Source organism: Mercenaria mercenaria, chromosome 3, assembly GCF_021730395.1.
Source record: "Mercenaria mercenaria strain notata chromosome 3, MADL_Memer_1, whole genome shotgun sequence".
In the NCBI taxonomy this organism is placed as follows: domain Eukaryota; kingdom Metazoa; phylum Mollusca; class Bivalvia; order Venerida; family Veneridae; genus Mercenaria; species Mercenaria mercenaria.
Genome location: NC_069363.1, coordinates 21,250,679 through 21,273,010, shown reverse-complemented (window position 1 = coordinate 21,273,010; position 22,332 = coordinate 21,250,679). Strand labels below are relative to the sequence as shown.

Here is a 22,332-nt window from a genome sequence, read left to right as displayed (position 1 = left end):
TGTGTATTTTTGCAATTTATTCTGTAAAGCACTTTTGAAAGTGTACAAGTGCATGAAAAGAGTGCTATATAAATGTGGTATAATAATAATAATAATAATTTATGTGAAATTACAGTAAGATATAAACAATAGTAACAAAGATATTACAGAAAAACAAAGGTTGCCAAAAAACTTTAACCTTAAAAATAACTTAAGTATAACACCTTGGTGACCTTGACCTTTGGTATAATGGTCCAGACCCTGCATATACTTTGTTTGTATGCTGGACAATGTTTATGTGAAGTTACAGTAAGATATAAGCCATAGTAACAAAGATATGACAGAAAAACAAAGGTTGCCGAAAAACTTTAACCGAGAAAGCTCACGCCGACGCCAACGCCAACGCCGGGGCGAGTAGAATAGCCCCCCTATTCTCTGAACAGTGGAGCTAAAAAAGCAGTCAAAGCTATGGGACTTATTATGTCGATTTCCTCATAAGCCAACAGCTTTATGTAAAATTCTAATGATTTCAGAGTTATTTTAGGAAAACAATCATTTTGATAATACCCACAATCAAAGTCCAAAAGGGTGAATATTTTTTCAAAAATAAAGTAAGAATTATGGAATCTTCTATATGAACTTGATTTATGATCCTTATGACCTGTTTCTGAAGTTCAATGCAGTATCTTCATTTGTTACTTAGTAAAAGCTCCAACATTAACAGAATTTTGTACACGTTTATACAATCTTTCAAACACAAACTGATTGGTTTAAAGCCTTCAGTTACTGCCCTCAGTCAAGACTCTTGATTACTCTTTTCCCTTCTATGACGGGGGCCCCAAATTGCACATCCATTTTTTTTTTTTCAAATTAAACTGGCAAAAAATTTATTGCCACAGTTTTATGGTAACTTTTGGTAACATTTTCACAAGTTCCAGATGTTTTGACATTTGTGCACTATGTTTGGCACCATTTGATACAATTCAATTGCAAAATGGAACAATTGTTTCTAATGGAATCAAATTTAGCACTGTATACAGCCTGATTATATCATACAGTTCCGTCCGGAAAAAAACCCCAGAATTTATCACTTATCAAACAAGTGCACAAAAATGGCAGATTACTGTTTACCAAAAAAAACAGGAGAGCTAATTTCATTAACATGCAAGAAAACACTTGTTTTGTCAGTTTTATGAGCAGAGAAAGACTTTGATGGTAGGATGTGTGACAGTTTTGTTTACCGGGTATAAATTTTAACACCTCTGATCTTACTTAGTGGACCCAGTAAAATTATTTTTCCATGCCGCATGTTGTGGATTTTTGATAAACTTTGTGGATTCTTGATAGGTTGTCTGTCACCTATATTATATATCTGAGTATGGAGTGTACCTTGGTGGCTATGCCTTTATCAATCATACCTATTTAATTAAAGAAAAGCCCTCATGCTTTACCTGGTATTCACAATACTGGCTAGATCAGCAGGTATAAGGCTGTTCTGACAAAGGTACGACAAATGTTCGAATGTCAACAAACTTGATATACATGTAAGATCCTGCGGGAACAACTGAAATAAAGCAATAAATAATATTGTTTCACCAATTAAAATTTCATTTACAATGTTAAAACTATAACTATCTTACCGTAATTCCAATTGGCCAAAACTTACCTCGCAGCACATAATAGAAAATGATGAACAATGAAAATTGTGAAATAAATTTATGCTTAAAATAAGATATATACTGCACAAAATTATGCATAAAAATAGCAGATCAAATTGGCCAATGAGAGTTCATATATTTATACTTGTCATGGAGATTCCTGTGAGCTATATGATATGACCTGCTGCTCAATAGATTTCCAGTACAAAATTACTGCTCCAAGCCTTAAAGCTGAAGATTCCAAAATTAAAGACACTCAAATTTCTATTATTTCATTTGCATATTATAAAATACGCATTCCTATACACTAATATCAAAGGATTACACAAAAATTAACAGATTTAAATAACTTTTGACGTCTAAAAATATAAAAAAAAAACTTTTCTTCAGAACTGAAATATTTATAAAACAGCAATCTGACAAAAACCGATATTCAAATGTGGCCTTGCAAAGACTTGCAAATTTTTATCTCAACTATCTCTAAAATTTGACATCATGAGGCGTCCAAAGGTGTAGTTGGTCACCGTCACCATGACGACAAGTGATCTTTCATGGATTTAAGTGCTCGATTCACCTGCTATCTAGGCTAAAGATTATGTATTTACTTGATTAAGATCATAATAGATATGTACTATCAGCATGAGATGTTTCAAGAGATAATTTGTCAATCAAATTTTACCTTAAATGTGTTTGCTTTTGATTACACTATCATGTGAAGAGGCCCACATAAACTAATTGCTAGTGTACTCAATAATTTCATAGGTCATTTTATGTTTCTACATGACTTATAGAAATTTAATCTTCATGTCTTGTGACTACCGTTCATAATACATTGTAGATAGATATGTTATCAATTGTTTAAATATCTTAAACTGTCTTACAAATGTTAGAGACTGAAATGATATTTAAGATATTGCAGACCTGAAAAGAATCATAAAAGCTGAAACGATTAGTAAAATGAAGTATAATGTTTCATAACACAACATAAAAGTATGTTAATACGTCTTTTTTCCATCTTTAGTAGTTTTGGCTACTTGCTCTAGTTCCAAAAATGCCATCTGGGGTGTTCGAAGTTGCCTTAAATATCCTTTGCAAGTTATTTTTTTCCATTTAGGAGGTTTTTCCTGTTTCCAAAAATAGTGTTTCAAAGGTGATTCCTGTTACTATAAATAGCTGCCAACTGGTTTTGCATGCAGTTGGAGGAGTTGAATCTCACCCTAAGCCAGGCAGAGATGATGAGATAAAACTCTCTCCACTCCACAACAACACCAAATCTCCACTCCTCAATACAAAATCTCCACTCCATTGCACCTAAACTCCATTCCACAATATCCATTTTCCATTCCACACTGATACCAATTCCATGCATTCATGTTTCAAAATATGTTAGAAACATTCAGCTTTCCTTCAAGTTTTCAAGGTTAGAATATCTTTCTTTATTTGCAATATTTTATGATAAGCATTTTTTCCTGATTAGAAGATGGTATTCTTTTGCAGGTGAAGAACAGTTTTCATGTGATTTGATGCTCCAGCAAGTCTTTCATCTCTTCAACAACAGAAAGGAAAAGAGAGAAGAAAGTGAGTTTGTGTGAAATGTTTTGCTTCTGAAACAATACTATATATGACTATCGGAAGACAAGAAAGCAAGTAGATACCATCCAAGTGAGATGTTAAAGGGCAAGGATACCTGAACAAAGCAGAATTCATGAATAAAGGACAAGACATAACAGCCATCCCCGAATTTAGATGATGCAAATGAAGACAACCTCAACACAGCAACACCAGCTATAAAGGAAAAACAAGACTGAGGACCGGTATGAACAAATTTAAAGCAGGTTTTGAAATACATTTTTTCAAGTAACTTAAGCTAGGTTCAAGCCTTCATGTAACTTAAGCTAGGTTCAAGCCTTCAATTTCAAGTGTCTCATAAATCATAATTGTAAACCTGAAAACTGATAAATTGAACACTTACCAATCAATAATCAATATACAACATTCTTGTGATAAGAACCTTAAACTGCCAAATCTATTCTAAATAAGAAAAAATAGTTAAAATGATTAATTGAAAATTTGCAGATCTGTCAAATATTGGTTTAAAAAATTTAGTGTGACCTGAAACCAATATCTTCCCTATATTTCATGCATTTTTCTATTAGTAAAAAACTACCAAACTCTATTTTTAATCTTGTAATTTCCCAACATTATTTTCCATAGAAGCTGGACTGAGTTCCTGTTTGCTATTTATGTCTTTTAAACATATAAAACCTTTAAAACAACATGGTAACAAAATTTTCTGTGTATAACAAACTAAAAACTTTGCTTTGTCATCGACGTAATTATAAATGAAACACGAAACATGAAAATAGTCAAAATTTAATGTACATAGAGACAAAAATTCCATTCGAGACATGAAATAATAAAGGGCCAAAACTGAATATTAGGATAGTGACAAAAATATGTGTAAACATTGTCTTAGGCCTTAGACAGGTCTATCAATGTGTAAATTACTGATGACCTACATTCCTAAAGTGACCCCAGTCTGTCCTATCAAAAACTGCCACATGTCCACGCTTCAGCACAAAACAAGAATGTCAAACAGGTTTCCTGCAGCCTTAGGGGGCATAATATTTAGGGCATTAAAATGATGAAACATTGGCAATATTCGGCCCAGATAATGGGTGCTGAAATATTTTGCTCACTTGGCAAAACATAGTTCAGATAATGTAATTGTGGGCATTGAGCGAAAAGTAGATCTTAATAAAACCTAATGATAGAGCGCATTTTGATAAATTAATCAAATAAATTTTGTTTGACAAATTTGAGAGCAAATTAAACATAGTTTTACCAAGACAGAATTTGATTTTATGCACATACCAGCACAGCCAACTGATAAAATGAGCTTAAAGTTTTGACAAATACAGTTCTTAAATGTTAAAGTAAAATGAAAGAATGATTTTGCATTTCTGCAATCCAAAAAATTTCATTCTGTCACTAATAGATTATGCAGACCTGAAGGTTTATTATTGACATAAGTAAAACCCTTTGACTTCAGTTAATCAAGTCTTCCTTAATTATAACAAAGGGAAAAAGACACATTTCTCCAAATGTCTGAAAGCAGTAAGTACCTTATACAGAAACAAGAAGCTATTATGAAACTGTTATACATGTTTTTAAGCCTTGAAGCTATGCAAAACTTTGTCTTATAATTAATAAAAAGATTAGTGCAACACTGATATAACAAGAAAAAGTTAAGTAACTTATGTTTTCTTCCATGTTTGAAGTGTTTGACTGGTGGAGAAAGGTCAGCAGACATGATGTGTGCCTAGACTGCCACATTATAATATCTCCTGATCTATAACAACTTCCTCTCTCTCTACATGAATAGGCTGTTAAATATGATAAACTAAGTCAATATTTAAATATTTGCCAAACAAATTAGTATGAAAGGCAAACACTGTAATGGAATACCTAGCTTTAGAGCATACACTTCCTATATTTATTTCATCAAATACAGTCACACTTCTTTCATCAAATACAGTTAAACTTTACCTCAGTTACTGCACATTAGTTAATCGAAAAAGGAGAAATCATTTTCACATAATATTACTTTTTACATAAAACTATATACATATGTATACAGTAAATGAATTATAACTTTTCATAAATTTCTTAAGGAAATCAAAACTTACAAATAGTACTCTATATCAAATTTAAGCCATATTTCAAACTGTTATTGTAAGTTATAAAAAAAAGTCCCCCTCAAATTTTTAGTCCTTATATCCTGATATACTGATTAATGAAACTGGTTTTTTAAATGATGCAAAAACAAGCTGGCTAACTTCAGCCAATACTATCATCAGTTTGTATTTCCCAAATTTTCAAGCAGCCATCATTTCCTACAAAATACAATATACAAATAGGCAGGATATGCAAAGTAAAATGTAACTACCATCTCCAATTCTTTTTGGATCTTGTTCAATTAAAATATTAAGTTGTTTTAGAGACTTTTTTATGTTCATGTGTTTTATTCTGAATTCATTATCAAGTTTAATTAATGATTTTAATAAGTCCTAATGCCAACTCTGACAGTCTCTCTACATGTCATGACAAAATATTGGCTAAAACATCCTTGCATAGTAAGATTCATCTCAAAAAGTGAGAAATATGTAAACATTTTGTAAGATTCAGCTGAAAAGTGAAAACTTTGAAAAAATTTTATGAGACTTTTTAAAGTTAAAAAAAAAGATTAAAATATGTAAGAGTTTTGTGAATGAATGCTCTATGTACAAAACAATTGACTTCAGTGATAAGTACATGAGAAAAACCTTACTGTACCAGTAACTGGTTCAAAATCACACACAACACTCTTATATAAATCATAAGTCATAAAATTTATGTGAATTCATCTTCAAATCTACTGCCATAAATTACAGCTATGCTTTATATACCATTTATTACAACAAGTCTTGTTTCTAACTAAATGAAAATTCAATTTTTGCAAAATATGTGCCAACTCATAAATTTATACTGGAAGCCAAAATTTGACCCTTTGTTATCTAAAAATTGTGTAAAAACTTTCATAAAGGAAAAATTCAATATTTATTATGTTATGTAGAAAATATATCAAAGATTCAATTCAACTGAAGGCCAAGTCAATGAAGAAAACTGATAATTAACCATACATGTATAAAGAACAAAACAAAAGGTGTACAATATATTTGACAAGAATACTTAATTAGCTATGTGTAGAATTCATGGTAAATGAACAATGGACAGGTAACATGGCTTTGCATAAATTATCAGAATGAACATGCCGCTACTAGTTACCACTGAGGGGAACGCTGGACACTTGAGAACGTTTGTGCATGACATGCAATAAATATCTCATCAATACAGATCATCTTAATTCTACCAGAATGAAAATGAACACCTCACTTAAACAGAACTAAGCAATTCAAAATACAGCAAAGATCTGATGCAAAATTCAACATCAGAAGAACAGTCTCTCAATATAGCACTGCTTAAATCACTACCATAATACTATGGTAACAGACAGCATGCTCTCAAACTGAAAGAAGAATTTTGTCTACAGGCTAAGGAACACAGACAACTCTTGTTCATACAGAAACAAATATTCCAACTGAAAGAAATCTGAAAAGAACCAAATATTTCAAACTGCAGAAAACAGAGAAGAATATTTTGCAATATGATTTTCCCAAAAACTTTGAAAAGCTTTGAAAATCTGAAGAAAAGAATAAGACAGAAAAAGATTTTGAGAAATGTAAGAATTCGTCTCCATAAATCATACACTTCGATTTGTAAATCATTCTTTTTCCATTTTTCCATTCATTAGTTCAACACTGTCAATAAGTTGTGTATAAGATATGTCTGTGAGCTGGAAGAGTTAGATCTGGCATGTTATTTGACTGCGAAGATCCAATCTTCCAACCTACAGCCACATTCTGTAAAAGTGCTATCCTCTGCATTCTTTGCTCATGTCCATTATCAGAACTTTCCTGTGTAAAGAACTATCCTTTATTATCCAATTTTCCCGCTTCTGTCTTTGCATTACTTCCTTTGTAGCTTCAGCCTTCTTATAACCTATGTCCTTCCACAAGTTCATACCTTTTAAACATATATTCTCTCTAACAGTATTATCAGTTTTTAAATACCTGAATTCCATTCTTAAATCAAATAATAAATCCATTTAAAAGATGCTAAATTTTCTGCTTACAAAAATCTATATACTTTGCTAAAATCTTTTTATAAAACACAGTTATTAATAATATCTAAATGTTAAAAAATTGAAATTAATATTACTATAATAAGAATAAAAACATTAAAATCAAACCTTGTGTGTAAATACTTTCCTGTTTGTTCTCTTTTCAAACCATAAAACATATCTAAGTCAATAAATCTCACATTCATTTGGATTCATTTTCCAAAATGTTCAACTTTATGCTTAGTCACATGCTACTGCACGCCCACAAATATCTATATACAGAAATAAATCTGAAATTAATTTTACGAGCGAATGTCACTGTACTGATCTCGATCGTTTGATTGCTGAAGCCATGAGGACCTTCCGATTTTATGGGCTCCAACCATGTGCTATCAGCGTAGACTTTGAGATGTCACCCCTCTTGAATGGAAGAGTCCAAAATTTCTCAAGCAAGAGGGGACATAGGTTATCCTTATCACAGGTGTTCTGATAATGGGACAGTTCTATTTCATCACAATATACTGAAAGTTTAATTTCAAAGCACAAAACTAATGTTTCAAATTTATTTTAAATCCAAAATATATCAAAAACTCGTAGAAATAATGGATTTTTTTCCCTTAAAAATTGAAAACTCCCCTAGAAGTTGAAAAAAAATGAACCAGAAATCTTCAAATCCTCAACTTGTTTAGGCAATGTATTGGGCAAAGTCTATGTACATAGATCAGGCAGTTTAAGCCGTTGATAGATAAGGGAGTTACAGCCTATCTCAAGACTATATTTATCTAGACAAACATGACCAAATCTGTCAATGTGTTATCTATAACATAACCAAACACTCCAAATTATAGAAGATACCAAAATATTAAGACAGATAGCAAAAATGTCTCATCTATCAATTAATTTGAAAGAAATACACAAACATTTGCCCTTTAAAAGGGCAATAGAAACATGTTGAATTTGAAGTAACTGATAGAGCAAAATCTTTTGGCACTATTTAATTCTGAGGGCACAACTTGACATGCTGAACAATATTTCTATAGAGTTTCATGACTGTAAGTCAAAATACTTTTTTCGACACATGTGACACAAACATTAAGGATCTTTAAGCATACTAGTATTTTTACTAAAGTTTTTTTCGATACATGTGACACACACTTTCAGGTCCTTTATGTATATTTTTGACTAAGTCAAGGGCCATAACTCTGGTCTTACTGAGTGAAATCTAAAACAGAATCCAAGGTGCACAATTAACAATACTATTTTTGAGACACGTGCAACACAATCATATATAGGACAGACAAACAACTTTTTGGGTGCTTAGGAAACTGAATCCAGGATTGTCAAGATATTACAATGAATTATTTAATTCTTTTGTATTCTCTGATATTCTATTAAAAAGGCTATTGCCAATTCCTTTATTTGATCATTTGTAAGCTTATTTATAGTCACCACCAGTAACCCATGTAGGACAACTCCTCCAGAAGACTGTTAATACTGTAAGAGGGAGGACTGTGCAAGATACTGAAGAGACTCCCAACTCTAAAAGCTTCCCTGGTTCTTTAGTGTGCCAGGACTGGTGTAAAGCACTCATAAATGAAACTCTTTTCACAATGTTCATAATGTTCAAATGGAGGAGCGGCAGCTTGGTCTCACAATCCCTGGACTCAGATAGAGTTACCGCTGGACCACTGAGTTTTGACTACGTAGTGATCAGCGTTATATTGGCAGTTATAACCTTCCCTTCCTTACAGATCTCACAAGGTGTAAAAGACATGCTAATCTGAAAACTGTTAAGGTAAACATTGCACACTGAAATGACAACATCTAGATTTGATTGGCATTTTGTTCTGTTAAAGAAAAATGATTATTTTTTATATGCAGGACTGAAGGTTTGATTCAAGAGTTACAGCCACCAATGTTCAAGTTATATGAGGTAGAACAATATAATATATATTAAACAGAGACATTTACCTTTGATCTTAAAGTTCAGGTAAGAGCATTGAGTGAAATTTCCTTAAAACTTTCCACAACCAAGAGATCTCATTTATCAAAAAAGGCCTTTAGGCATGTGATCTACTGACCCTTCCTTTGCATAATTATGGCTCTATAACATGCTTCACATTTTCCTCTCATTGTAATCTCCCATTTTGTTAAGTTTCTATAAGTTCCCTTTAACAGATGCAATTTTATTGAACAGAAATAATAAGAAAAGTAAACCAACCAATGTTACCATTTTTTGTGCTTTTATCTTTCTTGTATTACCTTTTATCATTATGACAAGTTTCTTTAAACTCCATTCAGAAGTTTCAAAGTGTTTGTCTGCACAAAAATGAAATACCAGAAGGGGAATAACTAAGAAAAAAATCTCAAGACAGAATTACAGTTCTTAAGTTCTTCTAACTGCCATCTAGAATTTAATCGAATTTCTCTGAATTCGCTACAATACTTGTAAAGATACTGTCTCAACAAAACTTTGAAAACATCATGTGCAAAAGGGAAGACGTACATAATTCTGTATCTTAGCAATTCCTCCCACAGCCATCTTTCAATATATGATTTTTTCATATTCCTTCAGTAGTTTCAAAGTTTGATGGGCAAACAGACAAATGGCTGCAGGACAGTATATCTGTACCCAACTTCTGCTAGCAGGATAATACAGTAATTTATAATTAGAAACAATTTACAAAACAAATGCCATTATCATTTGCACAGGATAAAACACAAATTGTAAGGTAATGATCATGAGCAGTAGCTTCATCTTAAAATGAAGCCACCATATTCAAGTTAATTTGCAAAACTATATAACCAGGGGGTTGGTCAACCACAAAATAAACAACTTATATTAGTTGGTAAAGCACCAAATCTGAAGAGTTAATAAACATGTAAAATAGTAATTTATTCATTCAATATTTGGGGCGGGACATAATGAAGCACTGTTCTTGAGTTTTAAATAAACCATCAGATACACTGCAAATCATTACACTGTCAGGTATAGTGATACAGTCTGGCATTTATCAGATTGATTTACTTAAATTATCATAGTCATTATTATAATGGTTACCAAATACAAACTGCATTAAAATATTCCTTCTCTACCCAGATATGGTCATACTGAGGGAGTAGACATTGTTTAAACAAGCTTTAGATATGAAATATTGATGTACAAACACGAGGATACCTCCCTTGCCGCAAGGTACGCCTTATCAAACTCAGGTAGTACTTGTCTAGCGAACAAGTGATAAAACTGACTCAAGGTTTGAACATGACAGTTCATAATCAGTTAATAAAGTTACATGAAAATACAAATTTAGAGGAAACAATTTTGTCATGTACTTCAGTCACACCGCTATACAGTATCATTAATGGCAGATGTGTGTTCCATTGAATAAATACCAGTGTTCAACTCTATTTCAGGTATGAACCAGCCATCAGTAAATGGTAGACATCAAATATTGAGCTGTCTTTGCTTTGTGAAAATTTACATAGACCTGAATTCTTGATAACTATCAAAACAATAATCTAGAACTGAATATAGACACCCCTCTTCCATTTACTGATATGACAATGTTGTATAATATAATATAAAAGAGAATCTTTTGGAAGTATAAAGGCAACCAGGCAAAATAAAAGCAAACTCGGTTTGATTGAGTCTGTTTATGAGAGGTATTTGAAAGCTGCAACACTCCTCAAGCCCCCTAGCACCAGCTTGGGCAGAATTTTATTACATAGATATTAAATGAACTCCATGTTCCCAAAGGAAAATATAACAACACTGTATCAAAGTACCCTGAGACTTGTATAAACATTATTTTGCAAAAAGATAAAATGGCCAGAGGCATTCATGTAATTAAAATTTTGCTGGCTAAAATTGTCTGAATTCCTTTTAAGTGAGCTAGTATTTAAAATATAAAAAATTGTCATTCCTATGGTAAGTAAAGCTCTGTTACACATAGCTTACCAAAAATTGAAACTGTTAGTCAGATGTCATCCATATACAAATGAATTATCCGTGAAAGAAGTATTATTATTGAAAACAGTAATATACAATAATCATGTTTATTTTGATAAAGAAAGGGCAACTTCTACAATGTTCAAAATTTCAGCAATCGGACATTGTCGCATATGCATCAAAACGAAGATGTGCAACATCTCTTTAAATGGTGAGATTTTAAAGAGGCTACACTGTCCAGAAGGGTTATAGACCCTTAATGTGGTCCCTTTTCGGGAATTCAAGCATCAATCAGTTAACTGACAATCAGTTTCTAGAATAATATACCTATTTTATCAGCTGTTAAATTATCAGGTAAAAAAACTCTTTCGTCCTTATAATGATTTGGTGATGTTCAAATTTTAATATGTCAACTATCGATCAAATCCTTAATGGTAACTTGCTGCAATAGCTTTCTACCTTCCCTTAAGTCTAAAATACAAATAATAATCTATTTATATCTATAATACTAGTACATGTGCCCAATAAAACATGTATTGTATGGTGATATTGCACAGCCATGCACATATTAAAATTCAAACGCTTTATCAATAAAGTGAGACATCTAAACTGTATTTGTACACAGAGTCAAAAAAAATAACTTCAGACTATAATGTTTTTAAAAACAAAAACAAACAAAAAATACATTTATTATTCATTATGTTGATAATAGAACTTTTTTAAGTTCAAGAAGTTATGTTACTCTTAATGTCTTCCTTGTTTACAGTGCAACGGTGAAAGTTTGATATTTGTTATTTCCCAAGTTGGTCTTTTTAACTTTATTAGTATTACATTTATCAATTTAATTACATTTATCAATTTAAATGGCTTGCTGGTCAACAGTCAAAACAATTGCCTGAGGTCCAAAGGACTAAGAGTCAACAGTTTTAAATACTGACTGGCAAATCATTCATAAGTGTTTTATTACTTGACATCAGAAAATAATTTTCATATTTTTTTTTTAAATTTTTGACTTATTAGCCCAGTAAACATGTACTGAATATAAACCAGCCATATAGTACAAATTATGGACCCTAGAGGTGTGTCCACTGGACACTGACGTCCCATTTACTGGCACTGACACTAGAGGTGTGTCCACTGGACACTGATGTCCCATTTACTGGCACTGTATGCACTGCAAAGGGCCATAATTATGTTGACTGTTGACAAGCAAGGCAAATAAACTTTACATTTACCTTATTAAAACTGGAAAGGTAATGTATAGAAAGCTAAAAACAAAACCCTAGATACTCAACTTTGAATCATGAAACTCTAGATCATCTACTTTTGAGCAAGTTCAAAAAGTACTATTTCAAGGGCTGTAACTCCAGTAAAGACACAAATAATACCCAAGTTACAAAACTTCATAGGCTGATAATCATTTCTGCAGTTTCATATACTTCTTTGAAATGACTAACTTTACCTTGGTTCTCATATACATGTATAACAAGAGCTGTCCGTAAGACAGCCAATGCTTGACTATTCGAATTATTGTCCCAGAAGCAGGAATATTACCCTAAATGTTGAAGTATCTACAGAGTTTCAATCCAGTATCTACATTAGTTTTGGAGATGGTAAATTGCATGCAAAAATTTAACCAGAAGTTTTAAGTTCAAAAGGAGACATAATTTTGCATGTCAGAGTTATGGCACTTGATGCTATGACTCAAGTTTTATAAACCAAAAAAAAAATGTGTGAAGTTTCAATTCAATATTTGCATTAGTTTTTAAGACAGTAACTTGCATGCAAAATTTTAATCATGATTTTCTAAGTCCAAAAGGGGGGCATAATTTGGTCAAAATGCATCTGAAAGTTATGGGACTTGATGCTATCATCTAGTTTTATAACCCCGAAGACACAAGTGAAGTTTTAATTCAATACCTGCATTAGTTTTGGAGATAGTAACTTGCACACAACAAGAGGGCCAAAATGGCCCTAGGTCGCTCACCTGTGTAACACACCATAACAGTGTATACATGTTTAACCTAGTGATTACATGGAAACGAATATTCTGACCAATTTTCATTAAGATTGGACCAAAAAACATGGCATCTTGTGTGTAAACAAGCATTTTCTTTGATTTGACCTCAGTGACCTAGTTTTTTTTACCCCACATGACTCAGAAACGAACTTGTCCAAGACATCATGATAACAAACAATCTGACCAAAATTTATGAAGATAGAATAAAAAATGTGCCCGCTAGGGTGTCAACAAGCTTGTTCTTTGATTTGACCTGGTGACCTAGTTTTTGACCCTACATGACCCAGATAAAAATTCATACCATATTTCATGCAGACAAACATTCTGACCAAGCTTCATCCACATCAAATGAATAAGAGTTTTAACATGCTTTTCCTTTGATTTGAATGGGTGACCTAGTTTCTGACTCCATATGACCCAGTTTCAAACTTGGCCTAGGAACCATCAAGATAAACATTCTGACCAAGTTTCATGAAGATATGGTCATAAATGGGGCCTCTAGGTTGTTTACAAGCTTTTCCTTTTATTTGACCTGATGACCTAGTTTTTGACCCAACATGACCTAGTTTCGATCCAGGCCTAACTCTGGAAACCATGACAGGATCTAGCCAGTTTTCAAAAAGAACCGAGATATTATGCCAATACAAGTTATGTACAAGTTTGATTAAAATCAAATACAAAATTTGGTCCCTATCGTGTTCACAAGGAAATTGTGAACGGACAGATGACGGACGGACGACGGACGAAGGACAATCACAAAAGCTCACCCTATCATTATGTGACTGCTGAGCTAAAAATTTAACCAGGATTTTCTGAGACCAAAAGGGGGCATAATTTGGCCAAAATACATGTCAGAGTTATGGAACTTGAACAAGTGGGGATGGAAATTTATTTAGAAAAAGAAAAAATAAGTTTCAAAGCTATATGCCTTTAAGTAATAGCTATTTGTACTTGCACACTAAACTTTAACCAGGATTTTCTAAGTCCAAAAGGGGACATAATTTGACCAAAATGCATGTCAGAGTTATGGGACTTGATGCTATCACCTAATTTTATAACCCCGAAGACACATGTGAAGTTTCAATTCAATATCTGCATTAGTTTGGAGATAGTAACTTGCATGCAAAACTTTAACCTGCATGCAAGTTACTAAGTCCAAAGGGGGGCATAATTTGGCCGAAATGCATGTCAAGAGTTATGGGACTTGATGCTATCACCTAGTTTTATAACTCCAAAGACACATGTGAAGTTTAAATTAAATATCTGCATTAGTTTTGGAGATAGTAACTTGCACGCAAAACTTTATCCTTGGATATTCTAAGTCAAAAAGGGGGCATAATTTGGCCAAAATCATGTCAGAGTTATGGGACTTGACCCAATGAGGTTGGTAATTGACCTAGAAAAAGAAAAAATAAGTTTCAAAGTTATATGCCTTTAAATGAAAGCCATATGTACTTGCATGCAAAACTTTAACCAAGGGGTGACGCCGATGCCGACGCCAGGGTGAGTAGAATAGCTAGACTATTCTTTAAATAGTCAAGCAAAAAATCACCTTCAAACAAGCTCTTCAAAATGATACGAATACAGAGATCAACTCACTAACATATCATATAGTTACACAGTAACATTGGCATTTCCTCCCTCTGTTTACATACAATAGGCCAGGAGATGTCATATTTTTTCCACAATCATGAGTAATTGTAATGAAATAGTGATTATTTCCTTAAATGAAAAAACACATTCTAGCATAAAACTGCTCTTCTTGTCACTTTTCAGGGGTGTTTTAACAGGAGAGAAAATGTGTGTTAACAAAGAGATTCTCATGTCCCTTTTTATACATGCACGTTCTGTGGCAAAGCGTAAATGTATTACTGGCCACAAAACAGATAATTCAAATAGAAATGATGCCAACGTGAAAAATACAACTCAGATATATAAGTTTTTTCATGTTTCATTCTAAAATAGTGTTAGCGCATGTTCATTTTGTGTTATAACATCTTCTTCTTCTTCATGGCCCTACACTGTCAGACCAGTAGCCTCGATGATACTTGTGGTTTGCCTCAGATCCTCAATGCCTCCATATAGTTTCTGGTGGATTGAGGTACTACCGTTTGCAGATCAAATTGCCCTTTCACCTTTTCTTAAATCGATAGACTTGTACCTTTACGTCACAAAAGCAGTGATGCTGAATCTATTTTTGGATCTCGTCTATACAGGTAACTCCGCCTTTCCGATACGAGTAAAACTGAATGAACTTGTTTACATTGGTTGCATGACCGAGAAATGATGACTTAAATACTGTTCGAACGGGTGTTTAACCAGATTTTAACAGATGTACTAGATCTAATCTTCATTTAAAATTTAAATGAATCTTGCCACAATACACACTACATTTAGATAGCGTGGATGTGAAAAAAAGACACTATCTTATATATTACAGGCCTTTTCTGCCTAAATTTCAGTACCTTTTGCAGCAGACTTTTCTTTTAAATAATGTATCTCGTGTTTAGTTTTCACAATTATAAAACGTGACTGACTCGAGTTGCTGGATTCGCTCATCATTGATTGAAGGGCATAAGTTCGATTCCCGGAACTGACCATGAATCTTTAGTTGAAAAAAGTCATCATTTTCTTACGGAATATGTGAGTCTTAGTCTAACTAACCTCACGCGACCCTAGGAAACAGTTACAAGTTATTTTCTCCGTTCGAAAGCAAATATGAGATAAATTCAAATAAAACATACATGTAGCAAAACATAGTCCAAATAATTGTACTCAACTTTCACGACAAGGTAAATGAATAATTTATTGCGGATGAGGCGGGGTTAACCTGTCAGGATTACTCCAAAATTGGCTTCAGCTTCACTGTTCACAATTTTTGTGACGTAAACGTACAACTTTATCGATTTGAAAAAAGTTGAAGGGGCAATTTGATCTGCAAACAGTAGTATCTATCGGCCAAGTCGCAGCTGCTCCTGGTCATGCTTTTTACATTTCTGGAGTATATGCTCCGTAGTCTGATCTTCCTCACCACATGGACAGGTTGGTGATGGTGGCAGTCTGTATTTCTTGTACATGTGATCATTGAGCTTGTTGTGCCCTGAGCGAAGCCTGACCAGCATCACTTGTTCAGACTGATCAAGGAGGTGAAAAGCATCTTCCTCCATCCTTGGTCTCGTTAGTACCTTGATGATGGTTGTTCTGACTGAGCTCCTAGCTTAGCCAGTTGGTCTGCCTCTTCATTGCCTGCAAGTCCACAATGGGATGGAATCCACTGAAGTGCTACTTTGCAGGTGATACTCAGGCTGTGCATTCTCCTGGCTAGCTGTGGAGCTTTATTGCTGATCAGAGCTTCTATGACAGACAGTGCATCTGTGAGAAAGACAACTGAGGAGCTTACTTCTGCCAAGTCTTCAATCATTCAGATGGCCTTCATGAGTGCTTCAGTCTCCGCTTGTAATTGCTGCAGTGTTTTCCTGTGGCTGCATGTAGTGTTTCTCTCTTGCCAGATGGGTGTAGAATGAAAACTCCTGCTCCTCCATCTTTGATGGCACATGTGGCTTATCCATCTGTATAGACATGAGTCCATGTTTCCGGAGGATAGTCTTCATTATCATAGCCAGTGTGAGGCTCTTCCGAATACCTTCATCCTCTTGTTTCCCGCATTCAAGATGAGGAACAGCAAGTCTCACAGTCACTGAAGACAGATCATTCCCTTGAGGGTTTATAATGTCTTCTCTACCTAGGGGAGTCGATGGTATGTTCAGCTCAGTTTCGAACTCTTGATTGAGTTTTTTTGCCTCATGAACGAAGCTGCTATGTTTGAGCATAATGTTTGGTGTAGCCATCCAACTTGGCTTTGATGGGATGGTCTTGAAAAGACATGAACTTCTCTGCTTGAAGCATGACCTTTGCATGTCTTCTGTCTTGTAATGGCTGTGTACCTGTTAGCTTCTCCATGAAGGAGATTGGTGTAGACTTTGTAGAACCTGTTATGATCCGCAATGCTTGGTTTTGAACCTTGTCTAGAGCCTGTTGGTTAGTTTTGGCAGTAGTGGACCAGGCAGTTGACTATACTATAAATGGGGTCTCACTGTTCCCTGATATACTGTCCCTTATATATACTTTGTTCCCCGCGTTGTTCCAGCAAGTGTATGCATCATGGCAAGCTTCCTACGGGCCTTCCCTTCAGCTTGACTAATGTGGGGTCTCCAGATTAGCCGTCTGTCAAAGGTCACTCCAAGGTATGTTGCCTCATCTGCTTCAGTCAGCGAAGTATTTCCCTCGGGATTCTGCAGACGTTATAACACGAAAAACAAGAGCTGTCTCCATAGGATGACACATGCCCCCGATGGCACTTTGAATGAATAGTTATGGCCAATGTTAGAGTTTAGGACCTTTGACCTATGGACCTGGGTCTTGCGCGCGACACGTCGTCTTACTGTGGTACACATTCATGCCAAGTTATTTGAAAACCCATCCATGGATGACAAAGATATGGACCGGACACGCCCATCAATGCACTATCCTTTAACGTCTAAGTGTGACCTTGACCTTTGAGCTACGGACCTGGGTCTTGCGCGAGACACGTCGTCTTACTGTGGTACACATTCATGCCAAGTTATTTGAAAATCCATCCATGGATGACAAAGATATGGACCGGACACGCCCATCAATGCACTATCCTTTAACGTCTAAGTGTGACCTTGATCTTTGAGCTACGGACCTGTGTCTTGCGCGTGACACATCGTCTTACTGTGGTACACATTCATGCCAAGTTATTTGAAAATCCATCCATCGATGACAAAGATATGGACCGGACACGAAAATTGCGGACAGACTGACAGACCGACAGACTGACAGACGGTTCAAAAACTATATGCCTCCCTTCGGGGGCATAAAAACGCGTTATCCCTACACTTATTCTCACATGGAAGAATATTGCACTTATTACATACTCATTTAAAAACTCTTTTAAGTTACAGTGAGCCTGAAATGTCAATACTTTTCCATACTGATGTTCAAATTTCATATTGGGTGTGTCACGAATGATGTCAGTTTCATGCATATCGCCGCATTTAAAAGTATCGTCACATTTAAAAGTTCTTTAACACGATATTATAAATTTTACTCAGGCTAAACAACAAATTTATATCATTTATATAATAATTATAAGTGTAGTATGCATATGTAACAAGTGAATGAAGTATTGCCATGCAATACAAAGTCCCCTACTGGAATGCACCTAATTTTCTCTACTGCAGTATAACATAATGAACTGATATTTGTCAATGATGTATAAACAATATTGTACTATCTATACAATATAATATAACAAAGCACTTGGATTAAAATATGCATACCGTATTTACCCTAAGTCTTGGGACACCCTAAATCTTGGGACACCCTTAAAATCTGGAAAAATAATTATTTTTCTTGTCCCTAATTTTTCGGACATGTATTTTCTCAGCATAGTTTTCGTCCCTAAGTGTTGGGACTATGGTTGTTACTGATTCAAGATGTAAGTCAAATACCGTTATTATACATTGTATGGTTTTGTATCGATCAAAATGTCAAATAATTATAAGAACCAAAGATTATTCTTTAAACATTTTTGTGTCGTGTTTTTACTTGATATTCTTTTGACAGTAAAGTGTTTTTTTACCATACCAGTTAAGTGTTGTATATTTTTTTTTATTGCAGCCAGGAAGTCCGTTTTCCGTTAGTTAGTTATTTTTATTTACCACTGACTGGAATTTACCCGCGAATCGTACAGCTATCAAAACGCCATGCCGGTAATTTTCCATTCCACGAGCACGTGCGACCTATCGTAATGTCTAACTTACAACGCCGTTACTTTTGTTTATTGACACGTATACAAAAAACGCGCGTCACACATTCATTTTTTGATTTTATCGCTTCAGATTTTCAACGTAGATTGAGAAGTAATATAATTTGAATTCTATAACGATTTTAAAAAGGTATCGACAGAAATGTAGGCAAAATTCTATGAAAACGGTCGAATTTTCATAAAATTACTTGCAAAATTGCAAACAGCGCGATCCTAAATACTTATTTCTTTCTAAAAGTAAATAAATGATGCAAACTATAGGCATAAAATTCAGACTTTTGACCAGAAAGTGCAAAAAACAGAATAGAAAAATCTTAAATAATGAAAAAGGGGCAGCAATTAAAAAATATGAAGTAAAACAATTTTTTTGGCAAACAGATTTCTGTTACGTATTTTTAATAAGTTTTGAATGAATCTTTGTGCATGTACATGTATTTTTTGACACGACACTTTATAATAAGATATTCTTCTCAAACCGTTTTGAAATTTCCTTGAGGGCAAATAGGTCACAGAGGTAAGATATCCGCTATTATAGTTTGACACGTTTACCTGTCAGTTTATACGGGATATTGCACATTCACTTTAACAAATTAAAAAGAAGTTTTTTTCATTGATTTTCACAACACTTGATATACTTCTCAGCTCTTTAAAGAACCGAGGCGGTACGATCAAACAGTGATGTACATCTTGGCGCGAAAACATGACGTAATGCCATGAAAATCTCGGGGAAACTATACCGCTTTGATCTCCACTTCTAATGTCATGATACCGACACACTTTTAGCTCTTTGAGGGGGTGTTAATTGATGATGAAAACAAGGCCAATTACTTTGTTTATCAACAGAACAATTACCGATAATCTTTAAACGTTTATTTTTTCGCTTTCAACACGGGTGGGTGGGGGATGTTACCCTATGACCGAGAATTGTGTCCATATTTTTGGGACACTTTTCAAAATAATTATTTTTTGGGAAATAAGTCTTGGGACAGTGAAAAAAATAATTATTTTATCCTGTCCCAAGACTTAGGGTAAATACGGTATATAAAAACGTACAGTTGTTTTCATTTGGAATTTTTTAGGCCGATTATACAAAAAGTTATCTTAAAAGTTATTGATAGTAACAACAAAGTGAAATTAATCCTAAAAAAAAAAAAAAAAAATCTATAAAATGTAAGTCCACAAGAAAATCTTTACCAGGTAGAGATAGATCAAAATACACATAAATATTGGATGTAACATGCATGTTGTACCACAGAAAAGTGGTCTCGATTTTTCCCTACGGCCAGTAATAAAAGAGTTATGATGTAATCTATTTATAGTAACAACAAAGGGACGTAATTATAAAAAAGTATGCCTCATGGTGGTGAACATTTGTGCCAAGTTACATCAAAATCTCTCCATGCATGAAGAAGAAATGCTCCGGACAAAGTCATTCTTGAATTTTACCTTTGACCTCTAAGTATGACCTTGACCTTAGACCTAGCGACCTGGTTCTGGCGCAAGACAATTTGTCTTATGGTGGTGAACATTTGTGCCAAGTTACATTAAAATCCCTCCATGCATAAAGAAGAAATGCTCCAGACAAAGTCCTTCTTGAATTAGACCTTTGACCTCTAAGTATGACCTTGACCTTTGAGCAAGGGCTCCGGGATTTGCGCATGACACGTTGTCTCATCATGGAGAACATCTGTGCCAAGTAATATTGAAATCCCTTAATGAATGACAGAGTAGTGGACTGGACACGAAACAGACCCTGTTCATGCCATGTTAACATTTGACTACTAAGTGTGACCTTGACCTTTGAGCTAAGGGTCTGAAAGTTGTGCACGACACATCGTCTTATTATGACATACAATTTTGCCAATTGATATTAAAATCCCTTCATGGATGAGAGAGTTATGGACCGGACAGGAAAAAAGCCCTGTTGACCTTTGACCTCTAACTGTGACCTTGACCTTTGAGTTAGGGGTGCAGGTTTTGCGCATGACACGTCGTCACATCATGGGAAACATTTGTGTCAAGTAATATTAAAATCCCTTCATGGATGAAACAGTTATGGACCGAACATGAAACAGACCCTGCTCATGCCATGTTAACATTTGACTACTAAGTGTGACCTTGACCTTTGAGCTAGGGGTCTGAAAGTTGTGCATGACACATCGTGTTATTATGAGGTACAATTGTGCCAAGTGATATTAAAATCCCTTCATGGATGGGAGAGTTATGGATCGGACAGGAAAAAAGCCCTGTTGACCTTTGACCTCCAATTGTGACCTTGACCTTTAAGCTAGGGGTCTGGGTTTTGCACATGACACGTCGTCTCATCATGGGGAACATTTGTGCCAAGTAATAATAAAATCCTTTCATGGATAAAAGAGTTATGGACCGGACACGAAATTGCGGACGGACGGAATGACGGAAAGACGGAATGACGGAAAAGTGCATTCCTATAGTCCCCGAAACTGGTTTTCAACCAGTAGGGGACTAATGAAAAGATTATTAGATTTGCATTGAGATATATGAACTCGTTCCTTCGCTGAATGATAATGAGCTCCTTAAGTCACGCTATATTTCCGCTGCAGAGCTTATGCATATTTCTTGATACAAATCTAATAATTAAAGATTATTAGCTTTGTATCGGGAAATATGCACGAGTTCTTCAGCGGAAATATTGCGCGACTTTAGGAGCGCAATATTCTTCCGCTGAAGAATGAGTGCATATTTCCCGATACAAAGATAATAACCTTTTTATTACATATGCATCTACACGTATAAATATTATGTAAATATCATAAATATGTTCAATAGCCTGAATAGGATTGACAATACTGAACTAAGTAGAAAAAAATAGTGCAACAACACACACTGAATTACGTCAAGCACCCGATATGAAATTCAGGCGCCAGTGTATGGAAAAATATTGACATTTCCGGTACCAGCGTAACTTAATGGGGAATAGAAACGAGTATGTAATAACCTACAAATATCCCTTCTACAGAACTTGTGCATATTCCTCAATATAAGTCTTAAACCTATACTTCAGAAATAATGTCTGGCTGACAGTACCAAACAAATGCACACTTCTATTTTAATGAAATATTTCATGTTTGGCCATGAAAATGTCATGTTTGTCTGGTCTAGCAATAGAATTAT

General features: G+C 34.4%; 1 protein-coding gene across 3 annotated transcripts in view; it reads right to left on the bottom strand.

Moving 5' to 3' along the window:
- LOC123525294 (KICSTOR complex protein SZT2-like) overlaps positions 1–22,332 on the bottom strand; it is a 255,300-nt gene that overhangs the window by 182,284 nt on the left and 50,684 nt on the right. For all 3 annotated transcript variants that reach the window (XM_053537974.1, XM_053537975.1, XM_053537976.1), the window contains exon 22: positions 1,431–1,543. In XM_053537974.1, coding sequence (XP_053393949.1) covers positions 1,431–1,543 — 113 coding nt within the window. The remainder of the gene's footprint in view (positions 1–1,430; positions 1,544–22,332) is intronic.